At 63.3% G+C, this 14614-nt stretch overlaps 1 protein-coding gene across 1 annotated transcript in view; it reads right to left on the reverse strand.

The window, feature by feature from the left end:
• Positions 1 to 1163: 1163 nt before the first annotated feature.
• Positions 1164 to 14614, reverse strand: part of MYRF (myelin regulatory factor) — a 28374-nt gene continuing 14923 nt past the window's right edge. Inside the window, exons 6-26 of the mRNA XM_007462172.1 lie at positions 14264 to 14514; positions 14037 to 14160; positions 12160 to 12355; positions 10773 to 10849; positions 10479 to 10589; positions 10010 to 10100; positions 9449 to 9649; positions 9089 to 9200; positions 8490 to 8599; positions 7642 to 7802; positions 7497 to 7569; positions 7156 to 7244; positions 6796 to 6864; positions 6041 to 6129; positions 5739 to 5930; positions 5232 to 5483; positions 3677 to 3764; positions 3341 to 3415; positions 2858 to 2963; positions 1436 to 1510; positions 1164 to 1244 (exon numbers count right to left, since the gene is read on the reverse strand). Of these exons, the coding sequence (XP_007462234.1) occupies positions 1164 to 1244; positions 1436 to 1510; positions 2858 to 2963; positions 3341 to 3415; positions 3677 to 3764; positions 5232 to 5483; positions 5739 to 5930; positions 6041 to 6129; positions 6796 to 6864; positions 7156 to 7244; positions 7497 to 7569; positions 7642 to 7802; positions 8490 to 8599; positions 9089 to 9200; positions 9449 to 9649; positions 10010 to 10100; positions 10479 to 10589; positions 10773 to 10849; positions 12160 to 12355; positions 14037 to 14160; positions 14264 to 14514 (2623 nt within the window). The remainder of the gene's footprint in view (positions 1245 to 1435; positions 1511 to 2857; positions 2964 to 3340; positions 3416 to 3676; positions 3765 to 5231; positions 5484 to 5738; positions 5931 to 6040; positions 6130 to 6795; positions 6865 to 7155; positions 7245 to 7496; positions 7570 to 7641; positions 7803 to 8489; positions 8600 to 9088; positions 9201 to 9448; positions 9650 to 10009; positions 10101 to 10478; positions 10590 to 10772; positions 10850 to 12159; positions 12356 to 14036; positions 14161 to 14263; positions 14515 to 14614) is intronic.

The following is a 14614-nucleotide window of genomic DNA, read 5'->3' on the forward strand; positions in this document are numbered from 1 at the left end:
CCTGGCTGCCCAAGCCCAGCACGGGAGCGCTTGAATCTGGGGAGGTGAGGCCACCAGCAGACAAGAGTGGAGGGAAAGGCCAGTCCTGGTGGTCGGGAGTGGGGTGGGTGTCTCAGAGCTCCCTGGGACGGATCAGAGCCAGGGCCCTGCCTTTCAAGTGTCCCCCCGGGGCTCTGGCCCACTCCGGGCTTTCCATCTCCATCCTTCGACTCCTGCCCGGGTTTAAGTGCATTTTAGTAATTATTTCATTAATAACAGCAAAAGCTATTTGCATCCACCCACCAGACGAGACCGGCCTGCTGCCTTGCAGGGATTCCCGCTCCTCTGCTCAGAGCCCTCTGTGAGCTCTGGAAGCTCCCAGGGGCCCAGGCCGCGGGGCCGCAATGCCCTCTGGGGGCTCACAGGGAACTTCCTTCCCTTCGGGATACTCCAGGTTCAAGGGTCCAAGGCTTACCTGGCCCACTGGCTCCCCTGGTTCAGCCAGGCACTAAGTGTACACAAGGCACGTGGTCGGTTGCCAGCCCATCCAGGGCTGGCTTCAGCTGCCCTGGGAGCTCTTGGAGCCAAGCTCTCCCAGGGAGAGGAGACCTCCTGGGCCATGCTTAAAGCTTAGAAGTCCAAGTCCAGTTAACAGTCAGACCCTAAGAAGTCCACTACCTAGCCCTCCCCAGGGAGCAGCTTCAAGGGTGAGGGCTGTCTGCCCTCCACTGACTCATGGATCCAGCCAAGTCTCTGAGGGCTCGAGCCAAGCCCCTGCCGGTCTCAAAGGCGGACGGGTCCTCTCTCCAGAAGAGGGGTGGCTCCCAGTCGCAGAAGGGGAGGCAGGAAGGGTGGGCTCTGGGCCGAGTCACGGGCTTCCCCCGCCTCTGGGGCGCTGCCGCCCGCCAGCCCTCCATCGGCCGAATCCGGACACATGTGAATCGGGCCGGCCTGGGCCCGGCAGTTCTCCCTCCAGCGCCCTCCATGGTCTGGGGGCGCCGCCAGCAGGCCCAGCAGCTCCAGTGTGAGGACTTCCAGTTTCACCAGGCGCGGGGAGGGCCGAGCCGCCTCAGTTCCTCCAAGGAATTGCCAGCGGCGGGCTCCAGTGTAACACAATGGCATCCAGTGTGGAGGGGGCGCCCGGGGTCCCCGGGCCCTGCTGTGGCGCCGCCTCCCAGGGCAGCTCAGTCACACAGGCGGTAGAAGCAGAAGTAGTAGTCTGCGGCCGGCCAGGCCGGGGCCTCCGGGCTGCAGCTGGCCCGACCCTGGAGGGAAGCGCAGTGGGAACCGGTGCGGTGGCTCCAGTGGGGGGTGGGCGCCAGAGGCGCTCGCCGTGCTGACGTCGCCTGACACTGCCCATGTCCCGCCATGTAATCATCAGTCCCCCCACCCCACCCCCCGCTTCCCCCAGGCCCCACCCTGAACCTCTGGGGGCAGACAGGGCGCAGGTGCTCACCAGCAATGCCACCCGGAAGTGATAGGTGAATCTGCGGAAGGACAGGATGGTTACTGGCCACTGGTGGGAGGTGCCCTGGGGAGAGAGGGGGGCAGAGGGGTCAGGACAGCTGCGCAGCCCCCCACCCCCTGCCCCATGCCAACCGGCATCCCTCGCCATGGCCGTCACAGCCCTGGCTCTGTGGCATGGTGTACAAAGCGGAGAAGCAGAGATCTGAAGAGAGATTGCAGGGCTCACTTTCTACTTCGGGGAGCAACAGCGCCCACCGTCTGTGTATACTCCGTGCCAGGCACCTGGGGGCCCACAGCCGCTGCTCTCTTACTGCCTTCCCTCTCACCACTGTGCTCCGGGCACATCCCAAGTATCTCGCTCACCCCATCCACACTGCAACCCACTGAGGAGGTGCCGCTTACAGACGAGGACAGTGCTGAGTTACCTGCCTAAACTCCACCGAGGCTGGGCAGAGCTGGGATTCAAGCCCTCCCCGCCCAGGGCCTGAGCCTCTTCAGGGCTCTCACCCACTCCATCCTCTACTCAAGCTACTTTCTGCACCTCTTTTCTCCCTGGCTAGAGAGTGCATTCTTGGAAGGCAAGGCCTGTTTCTTCCCTACCTCTGTCTCCCCTCAGCTGGGCCCAGCACAGGGCCCGGCACAGAGGAGGCCCCAACAGATATTTGTTGAATGAACACACGAGTGGGTGAGAAGAAATTCCCTTAACTTGTGTTGAGAGTCGCAACTTCGGGTCACATGGCCAGAGAAGAGCCCGACGGTGACAGGTTCCCAGACCAGGAGGCAGCCCCCTCCACACAGCCCAAGGGATCTTCCAAAGTCACAGATGGAACAATGCCACTGGCCCCGCCCAAGCTTCAGGTCCAGCCTCCTTCCCATCTCCCCAGGCGCACGGCCCTCGCCACGTTTCCAGCTCTGCCAGCGCGCCACACTCTCCCTGGCCGCCAGGCCTCTGCACCCGCTGTTCCCCTACTCCTGGGACGCTGTCCCCTTTTCTTACCCCAGCTGATCCCATATTGCTCTTCAGGTCTCATCTTAATCAAACATGACTTGGGGGCAGCTGGCCTGACCCTGAGGCCACACAAGGTCAGCTCTCCCTGCCACGGGCTCCCAAGACGCCCTCCACATGCCCTACCCGTCTCCACCATTGCGCTCACCCCAGGTTAGGCCTTGTGGAACTGTTTTCCTCCCCAGGCCTTCGTCAGGACAGGCACAGGACCGGGAGACACTCAGTGGTGAGCGGTGCACGCATGCCCCCCTCCCTGAGACACAGAGGCCCAGGCCCCAAGATGTCCTCCGTGGAGATGCCTGCACTCTTTGACTCCAGCTCCCTCTCCTCTCCCGCTTGGAAGCCCAGATGTGCCGGGGAGAGGAAGCTCCGGCCTGGCTGGCCCGCAGCTTCCCAGTCTCCTACCTGGGTGTCCTGGTGGGCATGGAGGCTCTGTGGAAAGCCCCCCTCCTCACACGGCTCCTCCTTTGACATCAGGCTGCACAGCACCACGGACACGGGGGCCGAGGAGCTGGGAAAGACCCAGTTAGCAGGGAAGTGGGGTTCTGAGCTCCTCCAGCCCAGCCCGCTCCCAGCCAGCCCTCCACCCTACCTCCCTCACCCCGGTGAGAAAGGGCACTGAATCCTCACAGCCTGAAAATGATGCGTAGCCGTCAAGGCTCCAGACGGCCACAAACCCTTTCCCATCCACCGTCCCACACAGCCTTCACAGCCCCTGGGAGGCAGCAGCCCATTTCACAGATGAGGAACCGATGCCCGGAGGTTGCCAGGTCACACAGCCAGTGAAGCATGGAGCAGGCAATAAAGCTAGCACCCCTCCTCAGCACGCCCCCCCCCACCGCCACTGCCTGGGACCACTGGGTCCCCATCCCCCACGGCGGCACTCACTTCATCTGCAGGGTCAGGCGGAGGTGCAGCGGCGTGCTGCTGCTGATGGGGATGTGGTAGGTGAAGTTTCCAGGCCTGAAAGGGCAAAGCTGGCTCCTCAACAAGGCCACCCTGCCCCGCCCCCCACCCCCCTCCCATCAACTCCTCAGCCCCCAGTCTACAGTGGAGCCCTTCAGGGGCCTGGAAAGGGGCTGCCCCACCTTGAGGGGGAAGTTCCTCCCCGAGGGGAGCAAGATCTGAACACCTGGACCGCCTGGGCTCATGTTACCAGAAGGAACCTGTCCTGGGGCGGGGGGGGGGGGGTGGGGGTGAGGGAAGGGAGGTAGCCAAGCCCACCTGCAGGCATCCTCTGAGGAGCAGTACTGGGACGTGATGGGCATCGAATTCTCCAGCACCTGGATGGAGGTCAGGGACGGCACTGGGTCTGCAAGGAGAGAGGCCACTGGTGCAGGAAGGAGGGTGACAAGACAGGACACAAATGAGAAGCAGCCAAACCTGTCCTTGCCCGAGACTCAAATCAGTCATTCACACCTCAGCAGGACTAAATTTCAGGTTATTCTTTCCAGACTCCCACAACAGCTGGAGTCACGCCACCATCTTCCCCAGCAGCCCTAGGACTACGCAGTTCCCATGAGCCTGAGGTGTGCCTCCTTGACGGACCCAGGACACCCACAAGTAGGGATGGGTCTTCCATATCCCCTGCACGGGGCGTACAGGAGCCCGCTCTTCAGGCCCCTGTTCCTGACTACACACATCTCTTCCCAACTCGGGGTGCAGTGACGTCAAGTTGGTAGCTTGAAATCAGCCATGGCGGCAGTATTCACACACACAAATCAGGGCCCCACTGTCCTTCGAAGGCTCAGCTTCAATGTCGCCTCCTCCAGGAAAGCCTCCCCTGATCATCTCCGCACCTCAGTCCGGATTCTGTGCCCTCCCCAGTCGCCAAGCTGCCTGTGTGTCCCCTCAGAGCCTCACCACGCTGCTGTTTTCGTGTCTGTGAGCCCCTGGGGGCAGGACACATCCATCTCCATCACCCCCGGTGCCCTGTACAGAGCCAGTCGCAGAGAAGGGGCCCAGCAAACGGCTGCCTGGTAAGCATCTACCACCACCACCCCCCCCCCCCCCCGCCACACACAAACACAAAATGGTAACTCTTAAAGGTGTTGGATATGTTAATTAGCTTGATTGTAGTAATCATTACACAAGGTATGCTTATATCAAAACACCACACTGTAGGCCTTAAGGGTTTCCCCATCACTCCGAACTTCAATCTCAGCAAACCAGTTTCTAAGCTTTTTTTTTTTTTCTCTTTAAGCCACAAAACCCATTGGATGGAAGTTCATGAGGAAGCCCAATACCCAGAGCAGAGGTGCCTCGTGGAAGCCAGGAAGGTTCTCGGCCTCCCCTTCAGCCTCCAAGGCAGCCCTGGAGAGATACTTCAGAGAAACCCGGTTTGAAAACCAATAAAGGGTTCTCTAGCTTTGTTAAAACCAAAGGTTGGAGGTTTGGAAAATTGGGGGGACCCTGAACAGTACCCTTCTTGCCCTGGCATGGTGACATAAAAGGAGCCACGTGGACTTGGGATCAAATTCCACCTCTGCCACTAACAGGCTGTATGACCCTGGGCAAGTCACTTCACCCAAGTTTCCATTTTCTCATCTGAACAATGGGGATGATTCCTTTCTCACAGGAGTGTTGTGAAGATTAAACGAGGCGATGGATATAACGCTATATGATCAGCCTGGCCTGATTCCTGGGACTTAGTAATGCTCAGCAAATGTCTGTCGACTGACAATTCTGCACCCAGGTATTCTGGTGATGGGCTGAAATGGGCCCCGGCCAGTGAGCCTTGCCGGGTTGGGCTGAGCGGGGGAAGGGGTAGGGCAGGTACCTGGCTGGCTCCAGGTCTGGGTGGGCTGAGCAGAGCTCAGGCCAAGCTGAGGGGCCCCTCGGCGGCCCCGGACATGGAGACCAAGGCTTGGGCTGTTCTTGGCTTTGCCCAGGCCTCCAGGAAAGGGCACCGCAGGGCTGGCCACAGGGTCCGAGTTCTTTGGATGCTTGAAGTAGCCAATGCCATTGGCTGACAGGCCCCAGGACTTGGCTCTGATGTTGGTGGCTGGCAGCAGGGCCATCTGGCTGGGGCCTGTGGAGAGAACCAGGCACAGGCTGAGAGGCAGGCACGGGCTGCCTCCTGCCCAGCTGTCTTGAGGGCCCGACTGGACTCTGGGTGACTCCCTTCTATCTCCTGGTCTCCTCAGGAGGAACCCCCAGTCTTTCTCCAGAGCCTCATTCTGGGCTCCAGGAGACCAGACCCTCCCACCAATGAGTCTTTGGGGCCTTTCTTAGGCCTCCTGTAAAAACCCCTCCAACCCAAAACCTGGCCCCAAGCAAGCCATACCTGAGCGGTTGGTGGAGGGGCCGGGACCGGGGCTGAGACCACGGCCAGGATTAAAGCTGGGGCCAAGGCTAGGGTCAGGGGTGGGGCTGGGGCTGGGCGAGGAGCAGCAGACGACTGGGCAGGGGCGGCTGGAGCACAGGTCCAAGGTGCGGAGGGCTGGAGCTGGGGCCGAGCTGGTCGGGCCAGTGGTAACTGAGGAAGCCAGAGGCTGTATGAGCCGGAGTGGGGCAGCAGAGCCCCCGACCCAGAACACAGCCACCGCTCCCCATCCCACCCCTCCAAACCCACGCCCCGGCACGCACCCAGCAGCAGAGAGGGCTGCGTGCCCGGCCGCCCAGTGGTCACAGGGGACTGTCGGAGCTGAGTGGTCCCAAAGCTCTGGCTGGACCTGCTGGGGAAGGGTGGGCTGAGCTCAGAGGGGCTGGGAGAGCCTGAGCAGGAGGACTGGGAGTCCCAGAGCAGCGGGAGGGGCGCGAGGAGGTGGACAAGGAAGGCAGAAAGGAGGCAGAGGCAGGAGGGAGAGGGCTTGGTCCAGACACGTACCATGGGCACATGGCCTCACTCCCCCCAGGGTGCTGGGGCCGGAGCAGGGCCAGAAGACAAGAAGTGGACACGGCAAAAGAGCTAAGGGGCAGCAGAGAGGAAAAGAGGGGGCAGGCACAGGGGAGGAGAGAAAGAGAAGACATGGTCAGAGATGGCCCAAGGACTGAGGGTGACAGTGGGCAGAAGAGCCCAAGGCCCCACCCTGGCCCTCCTTCCCCTACCCCTGTTCTAACCTGGGCCGCTCAGATGCCCCCTGCCACTCAGAGGCCCAGCTACCTGGAGGAGCACTGAGCAGGCCAGGGAGAAACATCGGCTTCAGTACGACTGCGAAGCAGCTGCCCCGCTTCCAGAGAGGCCTTCCCACCCACCCCCACAAAGCCCTGGCAGGCTAAGAGCCTGAGGTGGAACCCCCTTTAGAGGAGACAGCCTCCAGGGCTCCTCCGACCCTGGGCTGCCCACCAAAGCCCCGCCCGGCCTGGCGATGGCCCCCGCAGCCAGGCCTCCAGGGACATACCCATCAGTTTCCACCAGGTCCTCCTCGGCGCGCAGGCTCAGCACATACAGTGTAGACATGGACACCACGCTGGGAGCCACAGGAAGGGGCCACTGTTAGAGCTGGAGCCACCGTCCGGCGCCCTCTCTCCAGGGCGGGGCCTGTGGTTTTTGGTCCCAGGGGCTGGACTCCCAAGTGATGCCTGTACGCGGGTCTCCCCAGTCCCAGGGGGAGGAGACAGAACGAGGCAGCACCCCTTCCTTCCCCGAGACCTCAGCCACTTCACCTCCCAGGCCCCGCCCTCCTCTTCCCCCAGGACTGGGCCCGTGGGCAGCCCGACGTCCCCGGCCAGCCGCCCCCAGAGTCTGGGGGACAAGTCACCTGAAGGCCATGACCACCACCAGGGCGATGATGGTTCCCTGCAGGAAGCGCTGGCTGATGCAGGCCTGGTCTGGGACCACAGACGATGACTGAAGACCCAGAAGAAAGGGGGAGAAGGCGCAGACTTAGGGAGCCCACGGTCTGACCCACGGTGGGCTCTGCTGGAGGTGGGGCTCTCATGCCCTCGGGGGGCAGAGGGAGAAACCAGGGGCTGGGAGGGCCAGGGGGTGTGCGGGGGGAAGCGCTTGGACTCAGTGAGCCTGGAGAGGCGCCTGCTGGAAAAGGAGGCCACGAGGATGAGGAGGCCCCAGTCCCTGCCCCCCATCCCTGCCCACCCTCACCTTGCTGGCCACCTTGGGGGGCCTCTTCTTGTGGGGGACGCTGCCTGCCCGGCTGAACTGGCTCCCTGCGTGGCTGCAGCAAGAGGGCAGGGTCAGAGGTGCCTCTGGGAAGGGGGTCTTGCCCTCCCCGGCCCCGAGCCCCCACCTGAAGGCGCCCGAGCTGCCGGTGGACTTGAGGCTGTCGAGGCGCCGCAGCTTGGCCAGCTTGTGGCTCCAGCGCTCCAGCTCATCAATGCGCGTCTCCAGGTTGTCCGTCAGCTTGCACAGCTCCTTCACAGCACCCACGTTCTCCATGAAGATGCGCTCCTGCCGCAGGCAACGGCCAGTGTCGAGGGCACAGTCAGCCCCTGGGAGCCCCAGGCTACGGGCCCATCGGGGCGCTTGAGGAGGGCACTCAAAGGCTCCCTACCCAGGCCAGCCTTGCCGCTCGTCCAGCCTCAGCTCCCTTGGCTCCCTGTGCCTGTGTCCGAATAGCATCCCACCTCTGCACCTTTCCCCACCCACGGTCAGAACCCCCTGTCCCTCAGAGGCTCCCACCCTCCGTCTCCCCATCTGACGAACACGATGTCTCAGACTTCAGTAGAGGCCAAAACACATCACATGCTCGCTGGTGCCCGTCCTCACGCCAGGAGGGTTACAAACATTATCCTCACGACAAACCCCACGTTTAAGCTTTGCCATAACCACATTAGAACTTCTTAGCGGTAAGTGTAGTTTCCCTCCTTTTGCAGGGGAGGAAGATGACGCTCAGAACGTTCCTCTTGCCCTTGATCGCACAGCTGTAGACTGGCAGAGTCCCCACCTCCCACCTCCACCTCTCCCAGTGGGGTGGGGAGGGGGCTCTGGAAGCAGCATGAGAGAAGACTGGGGGGCAGGGGGAATGCTCCTGTTCTCTGCACTTCAGTGTCCCCGGTCTCTACGGAGGGCGTGAACGCCCTCCAGCGGGTCCACCCCTCTGCCCCTTGGGCTCCCTTCAGTCCCTCCTCCACAGACCTTGTTCACCACCAGGAAGTTCTCTATGGTTTTCCCATTGGCAAAGACCACGTCTCCAGTGTCCTTCACGGCCTCAGGCAGGATCTCCTTCACCTCCTGAGCGATGACACCTGGGGAGGGGCAAGCCAAGTGTGTGTTGTGGGGAGGACTGCCCACAGCACCGTAATGTAAGCAGGGGCAGGGATCGGTGAGGGTGAAATTCTGGGGGCTAGAGATTTGGGATCCAGGGAGCCCCGGAACAGGGGGCTCCGAGGCACAGGGTGGCAGTTCCAGGGATCAAGGTGTGGGGTTCCCTGGGCTAGGGATAGGGGCATATTCCAGGGAGTAAGGGCCCCAGGGGAAAGGGAGCAGGGATCCAGGAGAATAAAGGCAAGATTCATCTAGGGAACAGAGGAGCGAGGATCCCGAGGCCACAAGTCCCAGGCTTCTGGTGTCAAAGGGCGAGGGGTCCGGCCCGAAGGGCAGGTCTTCCGGAGGGCCGGGATTCCCGGGGGCAGGTTTCCAGGAGTCGTGGGAAGGGGTTCCCGGAAGTAGGGTTTCCAGAGGACAGGGACAGGGTCGGGGTTACCAGATCCCAGCATGCGCACGTGAATCCTTACCCGTTTCTGGCGCCGCGGCCTCGATGCCAGCAGTGGCGGCAAACTCTGGCTTGTATCTGTAGTGGACCAGCCGCATGCGCGAAATCCTCTTCAGCTGCTCGGTGGTGTCCACCTGCGCGGGAGCCAGGGCCGAACTGAAAGCCTCCCGTCCTGGGCCCGTCCGGAGGCAGCAGTGTGGAGGGGAGACCCTGCTACTAGGGTCGCGGGATCCAGAGATCCAGGGCCAGCCTCCCCCAACTCCTTCCCTTGCAGCCCCGCCCCCTACAGAGCCCCACCCGCAAAGCAACCCCGCCCCCCGCGGGCAACCCCGGGCACCAGTTCCTCCCGCTCAGTTGTCCCCGCCCACAGCCCCGCCCCCACCTCCTGCAAGTGCTCCTTGGCCCGCAGATCCGAGGGGTGCATGAGCGAGCCCATGACCTTGACGTTGCCGTGCACCACCAGCGCCTCATCGGGCCGGTCTGTGTTGATGCCCACACGGCCATGGTGGAAGACGGTGTCGGGCACCTGCGCCCGCTGCCACAGCACATCGCTGTCACTCTCAAACTGGCCCGGATTGGAGGCCTAGCAGGAGTTGGGGTTGGATCAGCCCTGGGGGATGGGGGACCTGCAGCGCCCTTGGAAAGGGGGAAACCCCGCAGCCACCTCTCCAGCTCCAGCCAGACCTCCTCACCCCACCATGAGGGGCGGCTTAAACTGTCCCTCCCATTGTGGCAACCAGGTCCTGGCCACCTCCACACTTTATTGTGCAGGAGACATTGTGACCCGGACAGGGTGGGAGCCTTGCCCAAGGCCACACAGCGAGTGCCCAGCAGGGTCAGCATTCCGGCTCCTGACTCCTGAGGACCCCTGTATCTCTCCTGGGTGCTGTCTCTCCCAGGTCTTGGGAGGACTCTCAGCCCTCTGCGGGGAGGTGGCCCTCACCCGCACGATGATGCGTTCTGAGATCTGGGCGGCCAGCGTGTAGTTCTGGTTCTGTGCGTGGGCCTGGAGGGCCACCACCAGCATGAAGTACCTGGGGCACACAGGGGTCTTAGAGGCACCCAGGGGTCTGCCCCACTGCCTCCCCACCCCCCGCCAGCCTTCCTGGGTCAGGTGTACAGTGCCCACTCGGTCAGCAGCCAGGAAGAGGGCATGAACACCCCGTCTCACAGAGGAGGAACCTGAGTCTCCACTAGAGGGCGGAAATTCCCCAGGGCCCACCAGCTAGGAACCAGGCTTCTGCTCTCCCATCTGTAAGTCATTAAGGAAGGGCTCTGAATCCCAGGTCCCTTTTTTGTGAAATGGGTGAGTCTGTGGGACTCTGTGCCTGGCGTGCTATGTGGGGTGGCACCCTCCCGCCCCTCGTCCTCAGAAATGGAGCGGCTCCAGGGCAGGGGCCCAGCCTGCTCACCTCTGGTCAGGGTTGGGCTTGCCCTTCTTGCGCATGTTGTTGGCGGTGGTCTCGCTGAAGTGCAGCCTCCCCACAGTCACCTTCGTGACCTGCTCAGGGGGCAGGCTGACCCTGCAGAGGAGGGGCAGGGTACTCAGGGCGCAGGGAAGGGGGCTGCGGAGAGCCAGGCCGCAGTGGGGCACTGGGGTCAGGAGTGTGTAGGAGGTGCACACTGTGGGTGCCTTCCTGCGCTCCCCTCAGCTCCTGCCAGGGTGAGCCCTCCTGGGGACCACCCGCCACGGGCCAGACACTCACGTGACAGGGTTGAAGGGCCGCTTGCTTCGGTCCGACTGCGACTGCTCGATGTTGATGGACTGGTTGAGGGCCTCCAGCTGGGGGAGGGGCAGAGGCCAAAGGCACCTCAGGGCCCAGGTTCCCCACCTGGTTCCGCCCTCCTTCGGCCTCTCGGCCCAGGCCTGGCCCAGCTGGGGCTCATGAGGAAACCGAGGCCCTGCCCTCCCCTCAGCGCACGAACGCTGGTGCCTTCTCCTACACGCCACACATCCCACAGCCCCACACCCACGCCACTCCCCCACCTATGTGCACACGCATGAGCGTGCACACACACACTCACCGGCCCCCACTCCCATTCGCACACCCCTCCCAGCCCTGAGCACACACCCCAAACCGGCCTCCACAGCCACCCGCTCACTCGCCACCCCACATTTCCCAGACCCAGTCCCACGCCCACTTCCCCTCAAGCCCTCCACGAGCGCTGGCTGCGCCACTCGCTCGCGACACTGAAGGAGTCGCACCCGGCCGACACCCCTGGGAGCTCATGGGCTCAAGATCAACCACCACTGTGGCGGTGCCGGGGGATCGCAGAGGAGGGACCTCAAGTCAAGATGGGCCTCAGGGCAGGTGTCCCCGAGGATGCAGCAGAGTGAACGGTGAAGGTCAAGGAACAGCGGCGAGCCGGCAGAGGAGGGATGGAGTGGTGTTCAGCGGGCGTCCCAGGGAAAGGGAGCCGCCTGGGGGAGGCGGGGCTGCGACTGGGCACAGCGAATGGCATGGCGGGAACCGGTGAGGCTGGGGTCCCAGAGGCCTCTGCAGGCCCAGCCTAGCAGTCAGGGCTTTGCTGGGGTGAGGGAGATGGAGTCCCGGAGGCCTTGGAAGGCAGAATGGGAAAGATCTCAGGCAGGAGCCACAGAGGAAGCTGCTGAGGACGGTCAGACAAGGAGGCGGAGGTGGGGGGAGGGGGAGGGGACCAGACAGAGGGGAGTTCTGGGGGACAGTAGGTCCTGGTGCATGGTGAGGGGTGGGCAAGTGAGCCCCAGATTCATGGCTCAGGTAATCAGGGCCCTGGAGCCCTGTTCCCAGAGAGGGGGCCCGGGAGAGGGGCAAGTTCCCAGGGAGGTCATTTGGGGGTGTGGCACTGAGACGGCTGACAGTGGGGTCAGAAGAGGGTCCTTGGCTGGGGGGCGCAGACTTGGGATCACGGGGTGGAGAAGGAAACAGGAAGCGTACCTGAGAAGAGGGCTGAGGGGCCTGACGCTTAAGGGGCAGGCACGGGAGGACAGGCGGAAAGAGGGGACTGGACTTAGCCACGAGGGGTTTCCTCAGGACACGCTCACCTGGCCTTGGGCTCTTTGCGCTCCCCCCAGCCTGCCCGCCCGCCCTCCTTGCCAAGCCCCAGACCTGCCTTCACTCCATGCAGCTTCAGATAGAAGCAGTCAAGGGGCTTGAGGCCCTCGGGCGTCTTGACGTACTTGGGCTCGCCCAGCATGCCGACGTACACCGTCACCTGGAAGTGGTTCTTCTTCTGGCACACGAAGGCGTCGTCGCCCACCGAAAAGTTGAAACCCTTGTCGGCGTCCACGCGGTAGGTGAGCATGGGCCTGGGGACAGGTGGGGGCACTCACCCGAGGCCCCGCACACCGGGCTTGCCTTGCCCGTCCCACCCACGTGCCTGCGTTCCAACGCAGCTTCCCATGTGGTGCCCCCATCCTCAAAGCACTCTCGGGGCTGCCCCCATTTCTCAGAGATGGAAACTGAGTCCCCAGGAGGATTTGAGCTCAGGTCTGCCAGTGCCTCAGCCAATATTCTTCCCACTACGTGCCTGGGACCACCCCACCCTGGTGATGGGGGCAGGTTGGGCAAGACACTTGGACGGGAGGGAACTCCTGAGGAGGGGGCCTGACGGCCCCTCACCACACTTGGCTTCTTCCCAAAACGCTGCCCGAAGCCGTCTCCCTCATGGGAGACGGGGTGAGAGGGGATGCGTCTGTGGAGCCTCACTGCGCCTGACAGCTGGTTGCCATGGAAACGGTGGAACCAGGCGCCGGCTCTGCGCTGGCCCAGCCCCTGCCCACCAGCTTGCTCAAGCCCCCAAACGTCCTCATTCTGACTCCACCATCTGCCCGATTGGGGAGGAGGCTCTCTGGGCAGCCTGGCCTCAGTCTCAGTCTACACATCTGTTGCTGGCAAGGTGTTCCAAGTCTGGGCCCTTTGGGGGACCTCCAGGTGGACTGAAAGGGGGTGATTGTTGGGCCGCCCTCACCCACGTCCCCAGGCACAAGCAGTGCCCCGGATGCCCAGGGCCCGCCTGGAGGAAGCTGTGTGGGGAGGGGCCTTTGGGCCTGGCTAACATCCACGGGGAGGCCCAGAGCTCACTACCTCTCCCTCCCTGGGCTCCACCCACCTGCCCAACCCAGGGGAACACCCAGGAAGTGCCTGGGCCACACTGGGGCCCTCAGCTGCCAACTTCCTGGCCTTGGGACCTGGGGTGGCAGGGCTGGCCCAAGAAGTATAGTAGGAGGAATGGGGGCTCCTCACCAGGCCATAGGGCTGGACAGCCAAAGACCTCCCCCCGCCACCCAGACAGGGCCTCCAAGGACCCTTTCACCACTACATCAGCTGGACGCCCCCTGCCCCAGCCCTGAGGGCTTGTGGCTAACAACCCGACAGAGCCTGGGACACCCAACTCCAGGAGGCTGGTCTAGCTGCGAGAGGGCCAAGTCCCAGACACCCTGCCCAGGCCTGGCAATGTCCAAATGAGCTGATGGTGAGCCATGCTCTCATCGCTCACTGGCCTTCCGTGGGAGTGAGGGGACTGGTCCCGGAGCGCTCCTGGCCAGGTCCCAGGAAGCTGAATCCACATGGGTGGGTGCTGAAGGAGAGCGAGGAATGCCCGGCCAGCCTCTGACCCAGTCCTCCCCCACCCACTCATCCCTCCCCTCCAGGGAGGGGGCTGCTGGAAGGGCCTTGCTGACGCTCTGCTTCCGGCTACCTTCCTGGAATGCAGAAGGAGGAGTGGGGGAGGGGAGGGGGGGGCCAGAAAACACCCCTCCACCCACTGGCCCCTCCCTGGCGGACACCAGCTCCTTCAGGAGGCCTCGGGCTGGCTCCGGAGTCAGGAACCCTGAGCGCCAGTCCTGGCTCTTCCCTGAGCCTGTCTGCTCTTCTGTGAAACAGGACCATCTCGTGGCTCCCCAGGCCTGCTCTAGGACGGTGATGCCAGGGCTGGGGGTCTCCGGACGGCGTGACCAGGAGGGGTTAGGGGGAGCACAGGTCACTCACAGCTCTTTGTAGTTAGCATCGTACAGTGTCGCCCACTTGTTCTGCTGATGTGGTTGCCACTTGATGGACTGGTAGTTGGGGTCCAGGTAGGAGCCACTGAGGCTATCATTGTCCTGAAGGAGACCTGGAGAGAGAGAACGGCCATGGGCCACGGGCTCTGGGCCCCGGGCCCCGAGCCACCGCCCCCCCACCCCGACCTTGAAAGCTTGAGCAGGCCAGCCATGTACCTGGTGAGGGTGCACCTGGTGGGTGCCAAGGTGGCGTCTGGACCCTGGCGATGCTGAGGGGCAAGGAGCCAGGGCCAGGTGAGAGCGGGCCCTGGGGAGGCCAGGGTGGGGATGGGGCTCGAGCTGGGTGCGGTGGCAGGGATGTCACGGTCCCGGGCTCCTGTTTGATCATTCCATTCAGCATCTGGGCATTGAGGGTGTTGGGGGGTGATTCGGAGTGCTTCCTCTTCTTGGAGGGGTGTGTGGGGAGCCTGGGGGGGACACAGGTGTGCACCATGGGGGGCTGGCCCTCCCCGAGCCCCATCCCACTGGGCAGTACCCCCGCTCCCCTCTTCACCCTGTTTCAGCAGG

Source organism: Lipotes vexillifer, unplaced genomic scaffold (assembly GCF_000442215.2).
Source record: "Lipotes vexillifer unplaced genomic scaffold, Lipotes_vexillifer_v1.1 scaffold1129, whole genome shotgun sequence".
NCBI lineage: Eukaryota > Metazoa > Chordata > Mammalia > Artiodactyla > Lipotidae > Lipotes > Lipotes vexillifer.